This window comes from Juglans regia, chromosome 3 (genome assembly GCF_001411555.2).
Source record: "Juglans regia cultivar Chandler chromosome 3, Walnut 2.0, whole genome shotgun sequence".
Lineage (NCBI taxonomy): Eukaryota > Viridiplantae > Streptophyta > Magnoliopsida > Fagales > Juglandaceae > Juglans > Juglans regia.
This window is the reverse complement of record NC_049903.1, coordinates 13,967,512-13,981,581: the sequence shown is the minus strand read 5'-3', so window position 1 is coordinate 13,981,581 and position 14,070 is coordinate 13,967,512. Positions and strand designations below refer to the sequence as shown.

General features: G+C 35.7%; 1 protein-coding gene across 1 annotated transcript; it reads right to left on the bottom strand.

Annotated features, from left to right (window-relative positions):
- Positions 1 to 1,631: 1,631 nt before the first annotated feature.
- Positions 1,632 to 7,503, bottom strand: LOC109012684 (ER lumen protein-retaining receptor A). Its single transcript, XM_018994445.2, has 6 exons — positions 7,048 to 7,503; positions 6,236 to 6,501; positions 3,714 to 3,829; positions 2,339 to 2,412; positions 2,188 to 2,251; positions 1,632 to 2,100 (listed from the first exon to the last, which is right to left on the bottom strand). Exons 1-6 carry the CDS (start codon positions 7,136 to 7,138, stop codon positions 2,064 to 2,066), a joined length of 648 nt encoding a protein of 215 aa, XP_018849990.1. The 5' UTR covers positions 7,139 to 7,503; the 3' UTR covers positions 1,632 to 2,063.
- Positions 7,504 to 14,070: the final 6,567 nt, after the last annotated feature.

Genomic DNA, 14,070 nt, shown 5'->3' with positions numbered 1-14,070 from the left:
ATAATTAATCATCCTAAACTAGCTAATATAATAAATAAATAAATGAGTTTTGGAACCATTCATTAACAGGATAAGTTTGAGTTAAAGTGAAAAAAATATTTTTTTAATTCTAGTTGTATTAAAGTTGTGTATAACTTATAATCCTATCATTGCTCTTTATAAGTTATATGGAGCGCTCCATATAACATAATAGATTCGCCTAAGTTTTGGGGGACCTAAATGGTGTGTTTTGGTTTTAATTACGCCTAAGATCTTCCAAGAAAATAAAGGGAATGTATGGTTTATGGTAACAAAACCAAGATAAATATCAGCTTAATGTCCGATTATCAAGGGACCTATTTTATTAGAACGACAAATATTATTCTTTGATTTTTAGATTTTATTAATTTGAATCACACCTACTCTAACATAACATATTTTAAGTGATTTCATGTACCATTTCAAATGTGTCACATTAGTAAAAATAATTAGAAATGACAAAATCTAAAATTGAGAGTATCATAACTCTTAGAACAACACCAATAATCATAACTCTAGCCCTAACTACACATGGAAAGAAATGGCTACATACCATCCTTTCTACCATCATCTTTTCATTATCCTATGTTGTGACATTAAATGATTGTAAAATTATTTATCATCCAATTATTGGATGCCAAATAAGAGTATGGTAAAGGATAATAATTAAGAGGATAGTGGATAGAATTATTCATGCATGAATGTTCAAAATTAGGGGGATTCTTTTTTTTCTTTTTTCTTTTTTTTTAAGCAAGCAAATTTCTATTAGAAATAGAAAGGATAATACATGAGAAGGGGGTGAGATTCCTCAACAAATGCCACAATACAAAAAACTACAGCGTGAAAGAGGTGGAAAAAAAAAAGAGTTTTGGGACCAATTTCATAGTCTTTACCCATGCCCTACAAAGAGGATACTGTCTTAAAAGACGGAAATAAGCAGTTCGTAAAGTTATACGAACTATGGAACCATCGTTGGTGGTAGGTGTTGCCCCTGCTGTAAGCAATGATGGTGGTAGGTGCACTACAATTTGTTATCTTGAAATGTTTTTTGGAGAGATCCATAGTCAATTTCCCAAGATCATTAGTTAGGAAAAACGATAACATAGTAGAAAGTACGACATCGGATGGGTTGATCTGCGGCCGGTTATCCGCCTTCCCACGCAGTCGTGGTGGTGCCACGCGCCGGTGAGATGAAGGTGAGGCAAGCCAAATCTAGAAGATCTTGATAAGAAGAATCTTATGTTATGGTGCGTGTAGCCGTAAGAGGCATTGGGGCGCGGCAGTGCGTGAGGAACACGTGCGGAAACAAGCCTCACGTGAGGGCCACGCGTCGAGCTTTTTGGCACAACTCTGCATCGTACCAATAGATCGGCGGCTAGCGGATGTGGTGGTGGGACGTGTGTTGACTGATGACGGCCGGAAAGTAGTAGATCTAACCAAAATTGAACCGACGGAGGAAGGAAGAAAAAACCACTACCATATATACACATTGTAGAAATGGAAAGGAAAAGGAGAGGATCCGGGAGTTTTCTAAAGAGAATGGAAATGTTCCCTCTCTAAAAACAGTCGGCAAGTCCACTCAAAATTAGTGGGTTCAAACAGCTGTTGTTTCTCTAATTCTTGGTAGCAGTAAACACTTTGAATTTAATTAACTGTATCTGGCCGAAGACAAATAATTACAATAAATAAACAAATACAGATTTAATCATATGTGCACCAAACATCCACGTCTGCTATTAGCCAAGTCTGCACACGTGTCCTCCCAATAAATCTTTACAGGTCAAAATCAGTGGCAAGAAAAGATACTAAAAGACTATCACCACCTAAAAACCAGGGAGTTACTTTTATCCGCCCTACAATTGCCTATGACATGGGGATTTTCACCTAAAACCAGCTAAATTTTCACCCACCTGCTTGGGTTTATCGACTGAATTAAACTAAGAAACCTGCGTCCCTTCTTCCGCCAACAATGATGTGATTAATGTAAGAACACTAACGGTGATTTAGGAAAACCAACTTCAAATTTCCAAAACTCCATGCTTGGCTCAAGCAGGCAACTTAAGCTTTGTATTGCTTTTCCAGCTGCAAAACAAACAATTGTTAAAGTTATCCATCAAGTAAAAAACTGTTAGCATGGTTCGTCATCAAGAATGTGTCAGATTTCTTTACCTAATGTAGTAATAGTAAAAGAAATCTGCATATAAAGCTGTCTGAACAAGTCCGGAGATGCAAGCTGCAAAATTAAGAAAGAATTTAATTATACTCACAAGCTGCAAGACGCATGACAAACAGTTGTTCTCTGATTCTAGGCATAGCTTACCTATCCATCGACTAAAATGAGACTCTGTGAAGTGGCGATATATCCAGTTAAGGATGTAGAATGCACGATATGCCCTGCAGAATGAATATGTGGATGCTAAGTACTCTCGCCACAAGTTCAATAACATTACTTCAACGGCAAACAAAAACAGCTAAAAGCAATAAGTCACAATTTTGAACAAAACTAGGGCATGGTTGTCACATTTGGAAATGCTACATTATCTAGATGGATCTAACATTTGAGTTTGCATCCAAGTTTCATGAGTTTCGTTTCCAAAGGTTTTCCACCACATTGAGTATCCAGTCCAGTGGACCCTTACCCTTGTCATGCCATGTGGAAATGGGTTGGCATGGGAAGCAAAGGGTTGATTTGGATTTGCATTGCTCTGAAGGGGTTCAGATTTCTTTCTTTTTTTTTTTTTTTTTGATCAGGTGAAGGTGTTCAGAATTCTCATCAACTGCAATACCTATTTCCGTTCTACTTTCCCACCTGATGGCATTATACCATTTTTAGATGGAGGCAAGACGCCCACATATAAATTCAATTTTCATTGAGTTACCAGTAAGATAGCTATGGAGGATGTGGGGTGTATCCTCTTCGAGTTTTCCGGTCTCTGAACTTATTTACCAATATAACGTGCATGAAAACACAAACAAACACCCCAGAGAAAAACACACATTGACAAACACATACAAATTCACTCAAATATACCACTTTCTTATTTTTCAGTAAATAAATCACCTTAAAGAAAGCTAGGGAGCAACAGAAACAGTCATTACATGGTGAAAACGAGACACATCATGGGGTGCATAAATCGATACAGGTTTCATTGTATATAATGAAACTGGCCTATCGCATTTTTATTCTTGATAAGTTAATATTGGCCTATCACATAATGATAAGTTCACTTCTATATCTTTCCCTGCTACATCCATAGATGTTTTTTTTTTTTTTTATATAGGTAATCAATAAGTTTTATTCATAAGAGAAGGCAAAGCCCAAGTACACTACCTACATCCATAGATGTTCATATACACAGAGCTCTAAACTTTCACAATGTATCAAGCTGCTATCAAGTGGTTAGAAACTGCATTTCTATGTTCATGAACAGTACAACTTGCTTAGTTCCCCCTTGGTTTACTAGCTAGAGCTGTCCTATATTACCATGGGTGCTAAGTAAGATATATGCATACTACCTAGTCCAATACAAGCATGTATGTTTCCAAGGTAACTGCATAGAGTTATGCTGGCAGTAGCTGATGTATCTTCCACAGAGATATTTTGCCAACCACACAACAAAGAGAATTCTTGAGAGCAACACTGGTATTTTTTTTATAGGTAAAGCAACACTGGTATTAAAAAAAGATACACATACCCAAGAAAGAACACATATTGCCCCGTTAAATTGTCCACATTTCCGCTACGCTGTAACAAAACTAACTGAGGAAGAATTGCAACTGCCTCCAAGTATATTGAAAATGCCCAGAAGATCTGCAAAAAAAAAAAGTTACAGCATTAGAAGCAAATCATCATGCACCTGGATGATTTGATAATCCATCGGGGAACTACTAAAAAACTAGCATGCATGATACTAAATTTTGATTGGAGAGGTAGGATTTGTAGAATAAAATTATTGATATAGAACCGTATACAGCGGGTCTTCAGCAAGTATTTATAATATGAACTTGCATGCGACGGGAAGGATTCAGATAGCTCAGTGACATCTTAAACCCTAAACCTTATCACCAATGCCATAGTATGACAGTAAAACGATTAAGCCAGTAACACTCTAAAAGTTACATCTGCTAAGTCTACTTATTTAAAAAATAATTAATAATAACACAAGGGAAGGGGGGAGGCGTAAACTCATTAAACCAATACCCAAATTCAGAAGGGTAAAGCTTCAAGCTCAGGGCAAAAAAAAGGAAGCCAAAGCTTTAATAAAGGATTTTTCTCCATTGCCATGGACTAGCGTTCTCAAAACAAAGGTCTCTTCAAAAGCCTAACAATAGATGTCTACCTCTGCACCATATACCACTCATTCACTGAGGAAGAAGAGATTGAATCGAACACTTCCAAACATTCATGCACACAATTCTTTCAAAATTTAATTTAACAATAATATAATTCATTATATCCTTCCTACTCCATGGAAAACTTCAACAATAGCTGATGTGATCGACAATTAAAGTTGAGTAAATATTAGCTAAATTTAGATGGGTACCTTATATTTGGTTTTCTTACAGGAACTCATTAAAAGCACAAAAGGTCACCACTCATCAGCAAGGGAAGTAATACATGAGAAAACCCTCCAAGAGAACAGGTCAAATTAGTCATTAATCATTACCAGACCACACTCTAAAAGTTACATCGACCTTTGGCCTCCAACCAGTCGGCTCTGTTAGCAGATTCTCATAGTAGTTCACAATATGGTTCTCTAAATCAGTAGGAGAAGAGAGAACTTGATCAATAGCACTTTATCCAATCTACCAACTTATTTCTTATCACTATTCCCGTTGCCGGTAGGGGTGGCGCATCGTATCGAGAAATTATTCCGGGAGTTCTTGTGGGGTGGTATGGGGGAAGAAACTAAATTCCATCTTGCTAGTTGGAACAAAGTTTGCTCTCCAGTTTCGAGTGGTGGTTTAGGTGTGCGCAATTTGAGGACTTTCAATAAAGCGCTTTTGGAAAAATGGTTATGGAGGTATCAAGAAGAAGGGGAGTCATTGTGGAAGGAAGTGGTAGTTTCAAGACATGGAGGTGCTTGGGGGGGATGGTGCACTAATGAAGTAAGGGGGGGTATGGTGTGGGTCCATGGAGATATATAAGGGGGGTATGGTAGTGCTTTGAAAATAATGTTAGATTTGTAGTCGGTCAGGGCACTCGCATCAAGTTTTGGCAGAATGTTTGGTGTGGAGAGCGTTCTTTGGAGAGAGCCTTTCCAGCTCTATATAATATTGCGGCTAACAGGGAGGCTTCTATAGCGGATCTATGCGTGATTGCCCAAGACTCTTTTCAGTGGAACATTTTATTCACTCGGGCTAATCATAATTGGGAGCTGTCTATTGTTTCAGAATTTTTTAGCGTGATATATTCCTCAGAAAGATTAACGACACAGGATGATAGGCTACAATGGAGGGGCAAGGACAGTAAGAAGTTTTCAGTCAAGACATACTATAAAATTCTGGTATCACAAGGTAATGAATATTTTCCGTGGAAAAGTATTTGGAAGTCACGCGTACCTTCCAAAGTGGCTTTTATTGTGTGGACTGCGGCACTTGGAAAAATTCTAACCACGGATAATTTAAGAAAGAGGGGACTCATAGTAACGGACTGGTGTTATTTGTGCAAAAAAAACGGAGAATCAGTGGACCATCTATTATTGCATTGTGAGGTGACGAGAGAGTTGTGGAATGGAATATTTCGTAGGGTAGATGTCGCATGGGTTATGCCGGCAAAGGTGGTGGATTTGCTTGCTTGTTGGAAGGGTCTACAAGGTTGTACACAAGTAGCTGCAGCTTGGAAGATGATCCCGCTGTGCATTATGTGGTGTATTTGGTTGGAAAGGAATGCACGCTGCTTTGAAGATAGGGAGCGATCGATGGAGGAGCTTCAGAATTTTTTTCTACACACTTTACTATTATGGTTTTCAGCCATTGTTCTTAATGGAAACAGTGTACATGAGTTCCTAGCTCTAATTTAGTTTTTTTAAGAATGTATTTAGGTGTTTTCTATTGTATACTCCCTGTGTACATAGGCCTTGCCTATTTTCATTCATATTAATGAAAATTAATTTTTACTGATAAAAAAAAAAAAGTAAGTATAAAAATTCTATCAAGAGTTCACCAAGTATCAAAAGAACATGATGATTACTAGATAAAGTTAACGATGAACCACCTCTTGAAACGTAAACTTCTCGTTCACAAGAAGCGCCAAAGCAAAGCTTGCAGCAATCTGAAAATAATGGCGAAATGTGTCGAGCTCTTTATCATACGAGCGCCTCACCAGCCGGTGCCTCTGCATGCACCACACGATCGCCGCAGAGCTTGCAATGAACACAAGCTTCATCACCGTGTTATAGACAGAGATAAAGCCCGTGAACAGATCCAAATACCGCGTCAGAAACACCAGAGCGTAAAGCTCCTGGGTTTTGAGCGAAATCCCTGATATAGTACACCAAATTTTCAAGCTTAATCACAATTATGCGTATTTATTCATTCTTAAAGGTCTTCCGTTATTCTGAGCCGTATATGATATCACTGCAACTAACCTCATTCAACTAGCTGTCAGCAGAAATTTGTATAGCGTCTTTAGAGGAAACGATTAAATTACAAAAATGTAAATAGTAAATACGTCTCAATTTTCATTTTTTATAGGCTTTTCTTTTTCTTTCTTTTTTTATAAGTAAAACATTTTTTATACGCTAATTATCAGCAACAAAACAGAAAAACCATAATGCTTCCATTCGTTTACGGACAAGGTGAAAATTAAGATTAAAAAAAGAACAATAACATGGCAGATCACAAACTATACGACAATGCGGGACAAGACAAACATAAAGGTTCATTTGACCGAGATGGATACGGTACTCGAAAAAAAATGTTTCCAATTAGTTTGTTCTAATTTCCCGAGAGAAATGAAGATGAGAAAGGGTTTTGGGGGGGGGGGGGGGGGGGGGGGGGGAGGGAAGAGAGAGATATTTAACTAACCTGAACAAGACTTGGTGGCGTAGATTTTGAGAAGCAGGACCAGGATGCTGATCAAGTGCATCATATCGCCGGCGAACCTGAAGATATTCATGGTTTCGGAGGTCAAACTGGTAAGATTCGAGCCCTATATTTCAGCAATTTGAGCGCGCGCGCACGAGAGAGATAGAGAGACAAGGGAGTTGGGGGCGGGGGCGGGGGGTAGAAATGTCGTGGCAGACGGAAACGGGTTTTTATCGAGTCTACGACCGCGTTCGCAGAATCCAACCTGTACGATGGGTTTTCTTAGGTGAGCACTGAGAAGCTTGGGTTTGTTTGTTACGGCGAGAGAGAGAGATGGCTCCCGTGTTGAGCCGCTTTTTCCCACATGGGCGGTCTTTTTGGTAGGGGTGGGCGGGGCACCGCCCCGCTTCCGCTCCGCCCCTGCATGGGACGGGCAACTTCACTCCACTCATGAGGGATGGGGCCCAAGTTCCAACTCCACCCCGTCCTGTCCCCGCCCCCATATATATATATGTTATGTATAAATATAAATATAAATATATATTTATATTTTATAAATTATGTATATATAAATATATATATTATAATTTGTTAGACTTGTTTATAAAATATACAGTAGTAAATTTAAAAATTATATAGTTTAAAAATTAATACACTATAATTTACATAAAATATACTCTAGCAAATTTAAAAATTACATAGTTTTTAAATTATAGTCATATTTACAAAATTTAAATTTATAATTTAGATGTAAAAATGTATTTTTAATTACTTCTGTACTTATAAATAATTTTTAAATCAAATAAATGTAGTTTTTTTTTTAAGTAAAAAGAGGCAGAACGGATTAAGAATCTATCCCTCCTAATTTTTAGTCAGAAGAAGGCCACATTTTATAAAGGCACGTTTTAATAGTGAAATGATATAAAATTATGTTAAATAAAAATTAAAAGTTAAATAAAATATTATTTTTTAATGTTATTATGATTCTGAGATTTAAAAAAGTTAAATTATTTATTATATTTTATGTGAAAATATAATAAAATTATAATGATAAAATGAAATAAGATAAAATATTTTCACTATCCAAACGTCTCCTTTTACATCGGTGGGACATTGCATTAGGCGGTAGCGAGTTATCTCATATAATCTTTAAATAATAATGAAAAAGAAGTAAAAAGTAATAATAAAATATTAAATAATAGTAAATAATAAAAAAAAAAGTAAAAAATAATGATAAAATATTAAATAGTAGTGGAATGATCTCACTACCCAAACACGGCCTTAAACTTCGAAAAATGATAATATTACCATTCTTTTTTATAATTTTTATACAATCATACATTAAATGAGAGGTATTTTTGTAAAAGAATTTATAAAAATAACATCAATTTACACAAAATGCCTTCAATTTAATACGTGGTTGTATAAAAATTCTAAAAAAGAATTATATGTATCATTACTCTTAAACTTTTAAGATATCTATGTGGTAACAATAAAATATAGAAAACGCTAGTATGACTCTTAAAATATAGAAAATATAGGAATTATAATTTCTAAATGTGTCCACTCATATATTTTAATTTTTTATTATTTATTTTTTGTAATAGTTAAGGAAATGACTATTAATAAATTTTTTTTTTTATTTTTTCTTGATGATTAAGGATGTTTAAAAATACTAGAAAAAAAAAATTATTTGCATTAGTGTACATATTTGAGGTGTACATTTGATGTGCACCCTAGCATTGTCCATTAAATATATGGAAATATATATATATATATATAAATATATATAATAAATGATATTTGCAATCATAAGTCTCCTGTACTTTTGAAAAAGAGTGAATATATGAGATCTACATAAAAAAAATTAATTTTTTAATAGTAAATTTCACTCTTTTTCAAATAGAGTATGCGAGACTTGCACATTTTAAAATTATATCTATCATTACATATGAAAAATACTTTAACTATAAAGGAATTACACAAAAGTAAACTCACAAGCTGATGTTGCTTGATGTGGTATTTCAGATTGTAAAGTTAATTTTATTATAAAGTAGATTTAACGGATTCAATGAAGTTACGTTAATTTTTAGATTTCTATTATGTAATCCCTTTATATAAATATATATATATATATATATATATATATATATTGACATACACGTGGGTGATCGTATATAGCGAAGGTATGGAAAGGTTCAATAGTCACAAAACCTTTGACCTCTCTAGAAGATTCTAATGCCTTCGAATTACTGCATGCTGATCTTAGTTTTAGGCAAGGTTGTTCAAACAAAATGAATTTATACCGATCGGTCCGAAATTTGGAAATTTATATGCAAGCTCCCGATTACGTGAATATCTACTTTGTGATATGATATTTATTATTGACCTTAAATGATAAGAGTAAACAAAGTATGAGATCTCACATTATTTGATATGGATAAATTATTAATTCTCTTTATAATAGTTTTAATGGGGTCTCAATTATATCATTAACTAATCTTTTTAGATTATAAATCTAGACGTAACTTGAACTTTCGTTGGGTGTTACAAATGATATCAGAAACTATATCAACCAAATTTATGAAATTTGAGCCATGCTACCTACAACAAATTGCCTCAATGAGGATCATACTGACCTTAAATATTGATAAAGATAGGTTATGAATGAGATCTCACACTACTCATGAAAGAAAAGTTCTTTCTCTTTATTATAATTTCAATTGTATCATTATCTAGTCATTTTAAAATACAAACCCGTGATTTAGGCATTCCTTGAATGTTACAATTTGTGATAAAATAATTGAATCCACTACCCACCCCTACATTGGGGATATCTATTTTAGGGTATAGGGTTGGATAGTGATTCTAGGGTAGCAAATAGCTACGCATTTAAAAAAATTTAAAATTTCTTTAAGTAAAACAAGACCATTTTGTTATTATGATGAGAAGAAAGGGATAAAGAGATGACTGATAATGACAATACTTGATCGAACATAAAGGCAAGATGAAACATAAAGATGGAAAACAAGACATAGAACAAGGAGAATGCACTTAAAGAGGGAGGAGAGGCAACTGAAAGGGGTCTAGGCTTCCTCGAAGATATGGAGGACTGCTAGAGAGAATGAGAGAACTTCTCCTAGAGAACTCCAATACCATTTTTCTAGAGAGAACTTCATATATAGGAATAATTGTAGAGGGCTGAGGGCTTGTATCAAACTCTACTCATAGTGAATGTTAAATTACGTACATACTGATCTTCTTTATTTTCTCAAATCATGAATGAACACTCAAAGCACATCACTATCACGTGAGAGGAGAGGGTCACCCGGCCATAAGGCTGAAAAACACATAAACAAGAATGAAATCAACTTCTTAAAATGGAATAAACCTGAAAATTTCACTCAAAACCCATTCTTCCTCCCTCCCCCTTGAATTCTTCAAACCCAAACGGAACCGGCCGAGTGACATGTTTGGTCCTCGACTATATATAACTTTAGACAGTCATTAGAAAAATGTGAAAGAATGGATAATTGGGATTTGGGTGGTTGGTGATTATTAATTGCAAGTTGGTCCCATAAAAAACAATCAGGATTTGAGAGAGTTTTTCCGTAACAAAGAGAGTTAGGCTCTATTTGGATTGTATGATGTTCTTATTTTATTTCATTTCATTTCATTTTATCTTATCCATTTCGATATTCAAACATTACAAGTACAAACACTTTTCAATTTCAAATATTTAATTTTACCATTACAATTTTTTCAAATTTCTAAACGTAACACAAAAAACAATTCAACTTTTTTAAATCGTAAAATAAAAATTATATTATAATAATATTTTAATTTTATAATATTTTTATCCAATTTTTTTTATTTTTTAAAATCTCGTAAAACATCTTAATTTAAATTATTTTATTATTATTTACAAATTATATTATTATTATTTATAAATAATGTAATCTCATCTTACCAACCAAAGTTCAAACGATGCCTTAAAATTCCTTGGAGGGTGGCTTTGAATTTCAACACACTAATCAAACCTAATTTTCAAAACACTGATCAAACCTAATGAAATTAATCATGGCCATCAATAAAAATCACAGAATTAGAAATTATATATCAAGACTCCAATAAAAATCCCCAACATATTAATCTTAACAAAACTCAGAAAAAATCAAAATTAAGAGAAATAATCAGTCCTTAATTACTGCCAAACATGGAAAGATGGGCTGATTGAATAGTCGGGTACTGAAGGCCGCAAATGACAAAAACTGTGACGGCAGTGTGGCGACGGTGGCTCAAGAGAGAGAGGAGATGGGAGAGAAGCAGCAGCTAGGCTACTATTAGATGGGAGTTGGATAGATAAGATAAAGATAGTTGTCGATAAAAATTAAAAATTAAAAATTAAATAAAATATTAATAAATTATATTTTTAATATTATTATTTTTTTAAAATTTAAAAAAATTAAATTATTTATTATATTTTATGTAAAAATTTATAAAAATTATAATAATAAAATAAACTAGAATGATTTTCATATCAAACTGAGCTTTAATTAATTAAAGGAAAGGACATGATGATCACCAATTGCTACGTTGACTTCATTAGTCATTTTCTTTCTTTTTATTTATCCTTAAAATTATCAACTGATCGCCAAGACACATGAGAATGATAAGTAGTACGTGCATGCATGGCATGCAAAGGGGATGGTAAACGTCTGATGTATAGGTTTAGGTTTACTTGAAGGAAGTCATGGATTGTGATAGGTTTAGGTTTAGGTTTAGGTCAAAATTTAACACATGATACATGCATGATACGTGCATGCTTAATTGTGGTATAGATATGTTGAATTAAGGTATATACAATCTATATAATTATATTTATATAAACTCAAATTGATTTGTACGTATGAGAAGGTAGATAAAGTCGCAAGAGATAATATTAACAATCTATTTGTGATTAAAAAACAAAAAAAAACAAAAAGTTTATTGTTTACTACATATTCAAGATTTACCAATTTATAAACTTCTACAAATTTATATATAAACTCACAAATTGATAGGCGATGAAAGAATGTGGGCGAGTCAAGACGTCGTCACCCGAGTTCCATGTGCGTTGAGGCAACTAAGGGATAACTCAACAAAACACACTGCATCATGATGAGAATCGAATCCCTTAATCGCACACGATCCGAAATCACTACTGGACAATCCTTCTATAATCAGCTGCCACATCAACAAATTTAGACGAGATACTCATGTCAAATCGACCCTATAAATGGCCAAGTCGTGCTTCGAAATGAACATGTTTAGCATATCGAATATGCATAATCAAGCCCTTATATAGAGGGGCAACGCCATACTAGATTTGTCATTCTCTATAAATTAATGGAAAATAGTAAATGTATTTAAGAAAAATTTATAAAAAATTTACTTATTCACATGTTAGTTGTAATATCCAGCTCCTTCTTCTTACGTACGCTTCTCTCTTTCTGACGTATGTTTCGTCTTGATGACGTAAGCAAACCCTAATAGCAGAGATTATGTGATCATCTGCCTTTCTCACTACCGACTGCGAGTCACGTTATGCGTGTCGAACCATGATAGAGTGTCTCGAAAGATATCGTGTGACTTCTAGGGCACGCCCGGTGTTTTAAATATGCTGGAAATATTTATAAGGAGTATTTCCATCATTGTTGAATTAAGATTTGATCTTAAATACGACAATCATAATATTATTGAAGAGCTCCAAAAATATTATAATTGCCGGAAATCATTTTAATATTATTATTAAAATGATTTCAATTATTTAAGATATTATGAGATTTAAATTATGTTGAGAACTTTTATTAAATAAATGGTTTAACCCTTTAAATATGTTAAGTGAGACTTCATCATTCTATTAATGATGAAGAATATTATTTTATAAACTAAAGTTAGTTTAAAATAATATCTACCTTAATTCCTCTAAATGCTTTTAATTAAGTTAACGTTTTACGCATCTTCAAATTAGTATTTCAATTTCTCGTTGTTAGATCATCGTGTAGACCCCCAGACGAAAGGACTAGGTTAAATACCCAGACCCCTTTCTTTTCCCTCTCATTTCCCCGTAACACTCTCTCTCCTCCCTCTCTCATTCGGCGTACGATGTACGCATCTCCTCCACGCCAAAGCCTTCCAACGCACAGCCCGGCACCGCCGTGCGTCGCCAGGCCACACCGCCGGCACCAACGGCTTGCTCTCCCTCCGGCGAGCCCAACCATGCCAAACCCTCCACCTCACGCTCCCTCTTCCTCTCCCTTCGAAGTGTGAAGCCCGAATGGGCTTGTGCGCGTAGCGCCGCCGTGCGCCGCCCAATGGCTCCACCGCTCCCACGGCGAGCTCTTCTCCCACCGGCCATCATCCTCTACCGAAGCCAACCCCTATGAAGCAGTCCTCTCCCTCCTTCCACGGCAAGTACCCGAAATGGGTCTCTAGCCCATTTCCCACCATGCGCCGCCGTACGCGGCCACCCACGACCACCATGCGACGCCATGGACCTCCTCTCCCTTTCCCCGAGCTCCTCCATGTGACCCATGGCCAGAAGCTCTCCCTCCACCTCACGGTTCCCCTCTCATGCACGCACGGGTTGCACGTCGTGCACCGCCACCCACGGCTGGTAACCACCATCATCAGGCTCCTCAGGCCGCCACCAAGCCAACCCAACCTCCATTGGCCCCGATCTGCCACCCACGAGAGCACACTCTCTCTCACTCTCCCACGGCTTTTCCTCCATGGAATGGCCAGATCTGCCACCGTGAGCCACCGTGGCGCCACCTCGACGCCACCACGAGATTCACCACACCTCCTTTAGCCAAGCCCTAGGTCTAAACTATCACTTTATGTGATGGGTAATCATTGCACGTGATGGACAGTCACTGCGTGTGATTGACCGCCACTGTACATGGCTAGATCCGCCATGTTATGCTCTTTACCATCATCACAAGGCTATCACGAGCCTTTCCAAGACCACACCTAGCTATC

What these genes read in the sequence shown, in the direction of transcription:
- LOC109012684 (XM_018994445.2), bottom strand. Translation starts at nt 7,138, where the DNA reads ATGAATATCTTCAGGTTCGCCGGCGATATGATGCACTTGATCAGCATC. An exon ending in TCATTTTAGTCGATGGATAG is followed by an intron (nt 2,252 to 2,338) that starts GTAAGCTATGCC and finishes TTAATTTTGCAG; the next exon opens with CTTGCATCTCCGGACTTGTT. An exon ending in TTTTACTATTACTACATTAG is followed by an intron (nt 2,101 to 2,187) that starts GTAAAGAAATCT and finishes TTTGTTTTGCAG; the next exon opens with CTGGAAAAGCAATACAAAGC.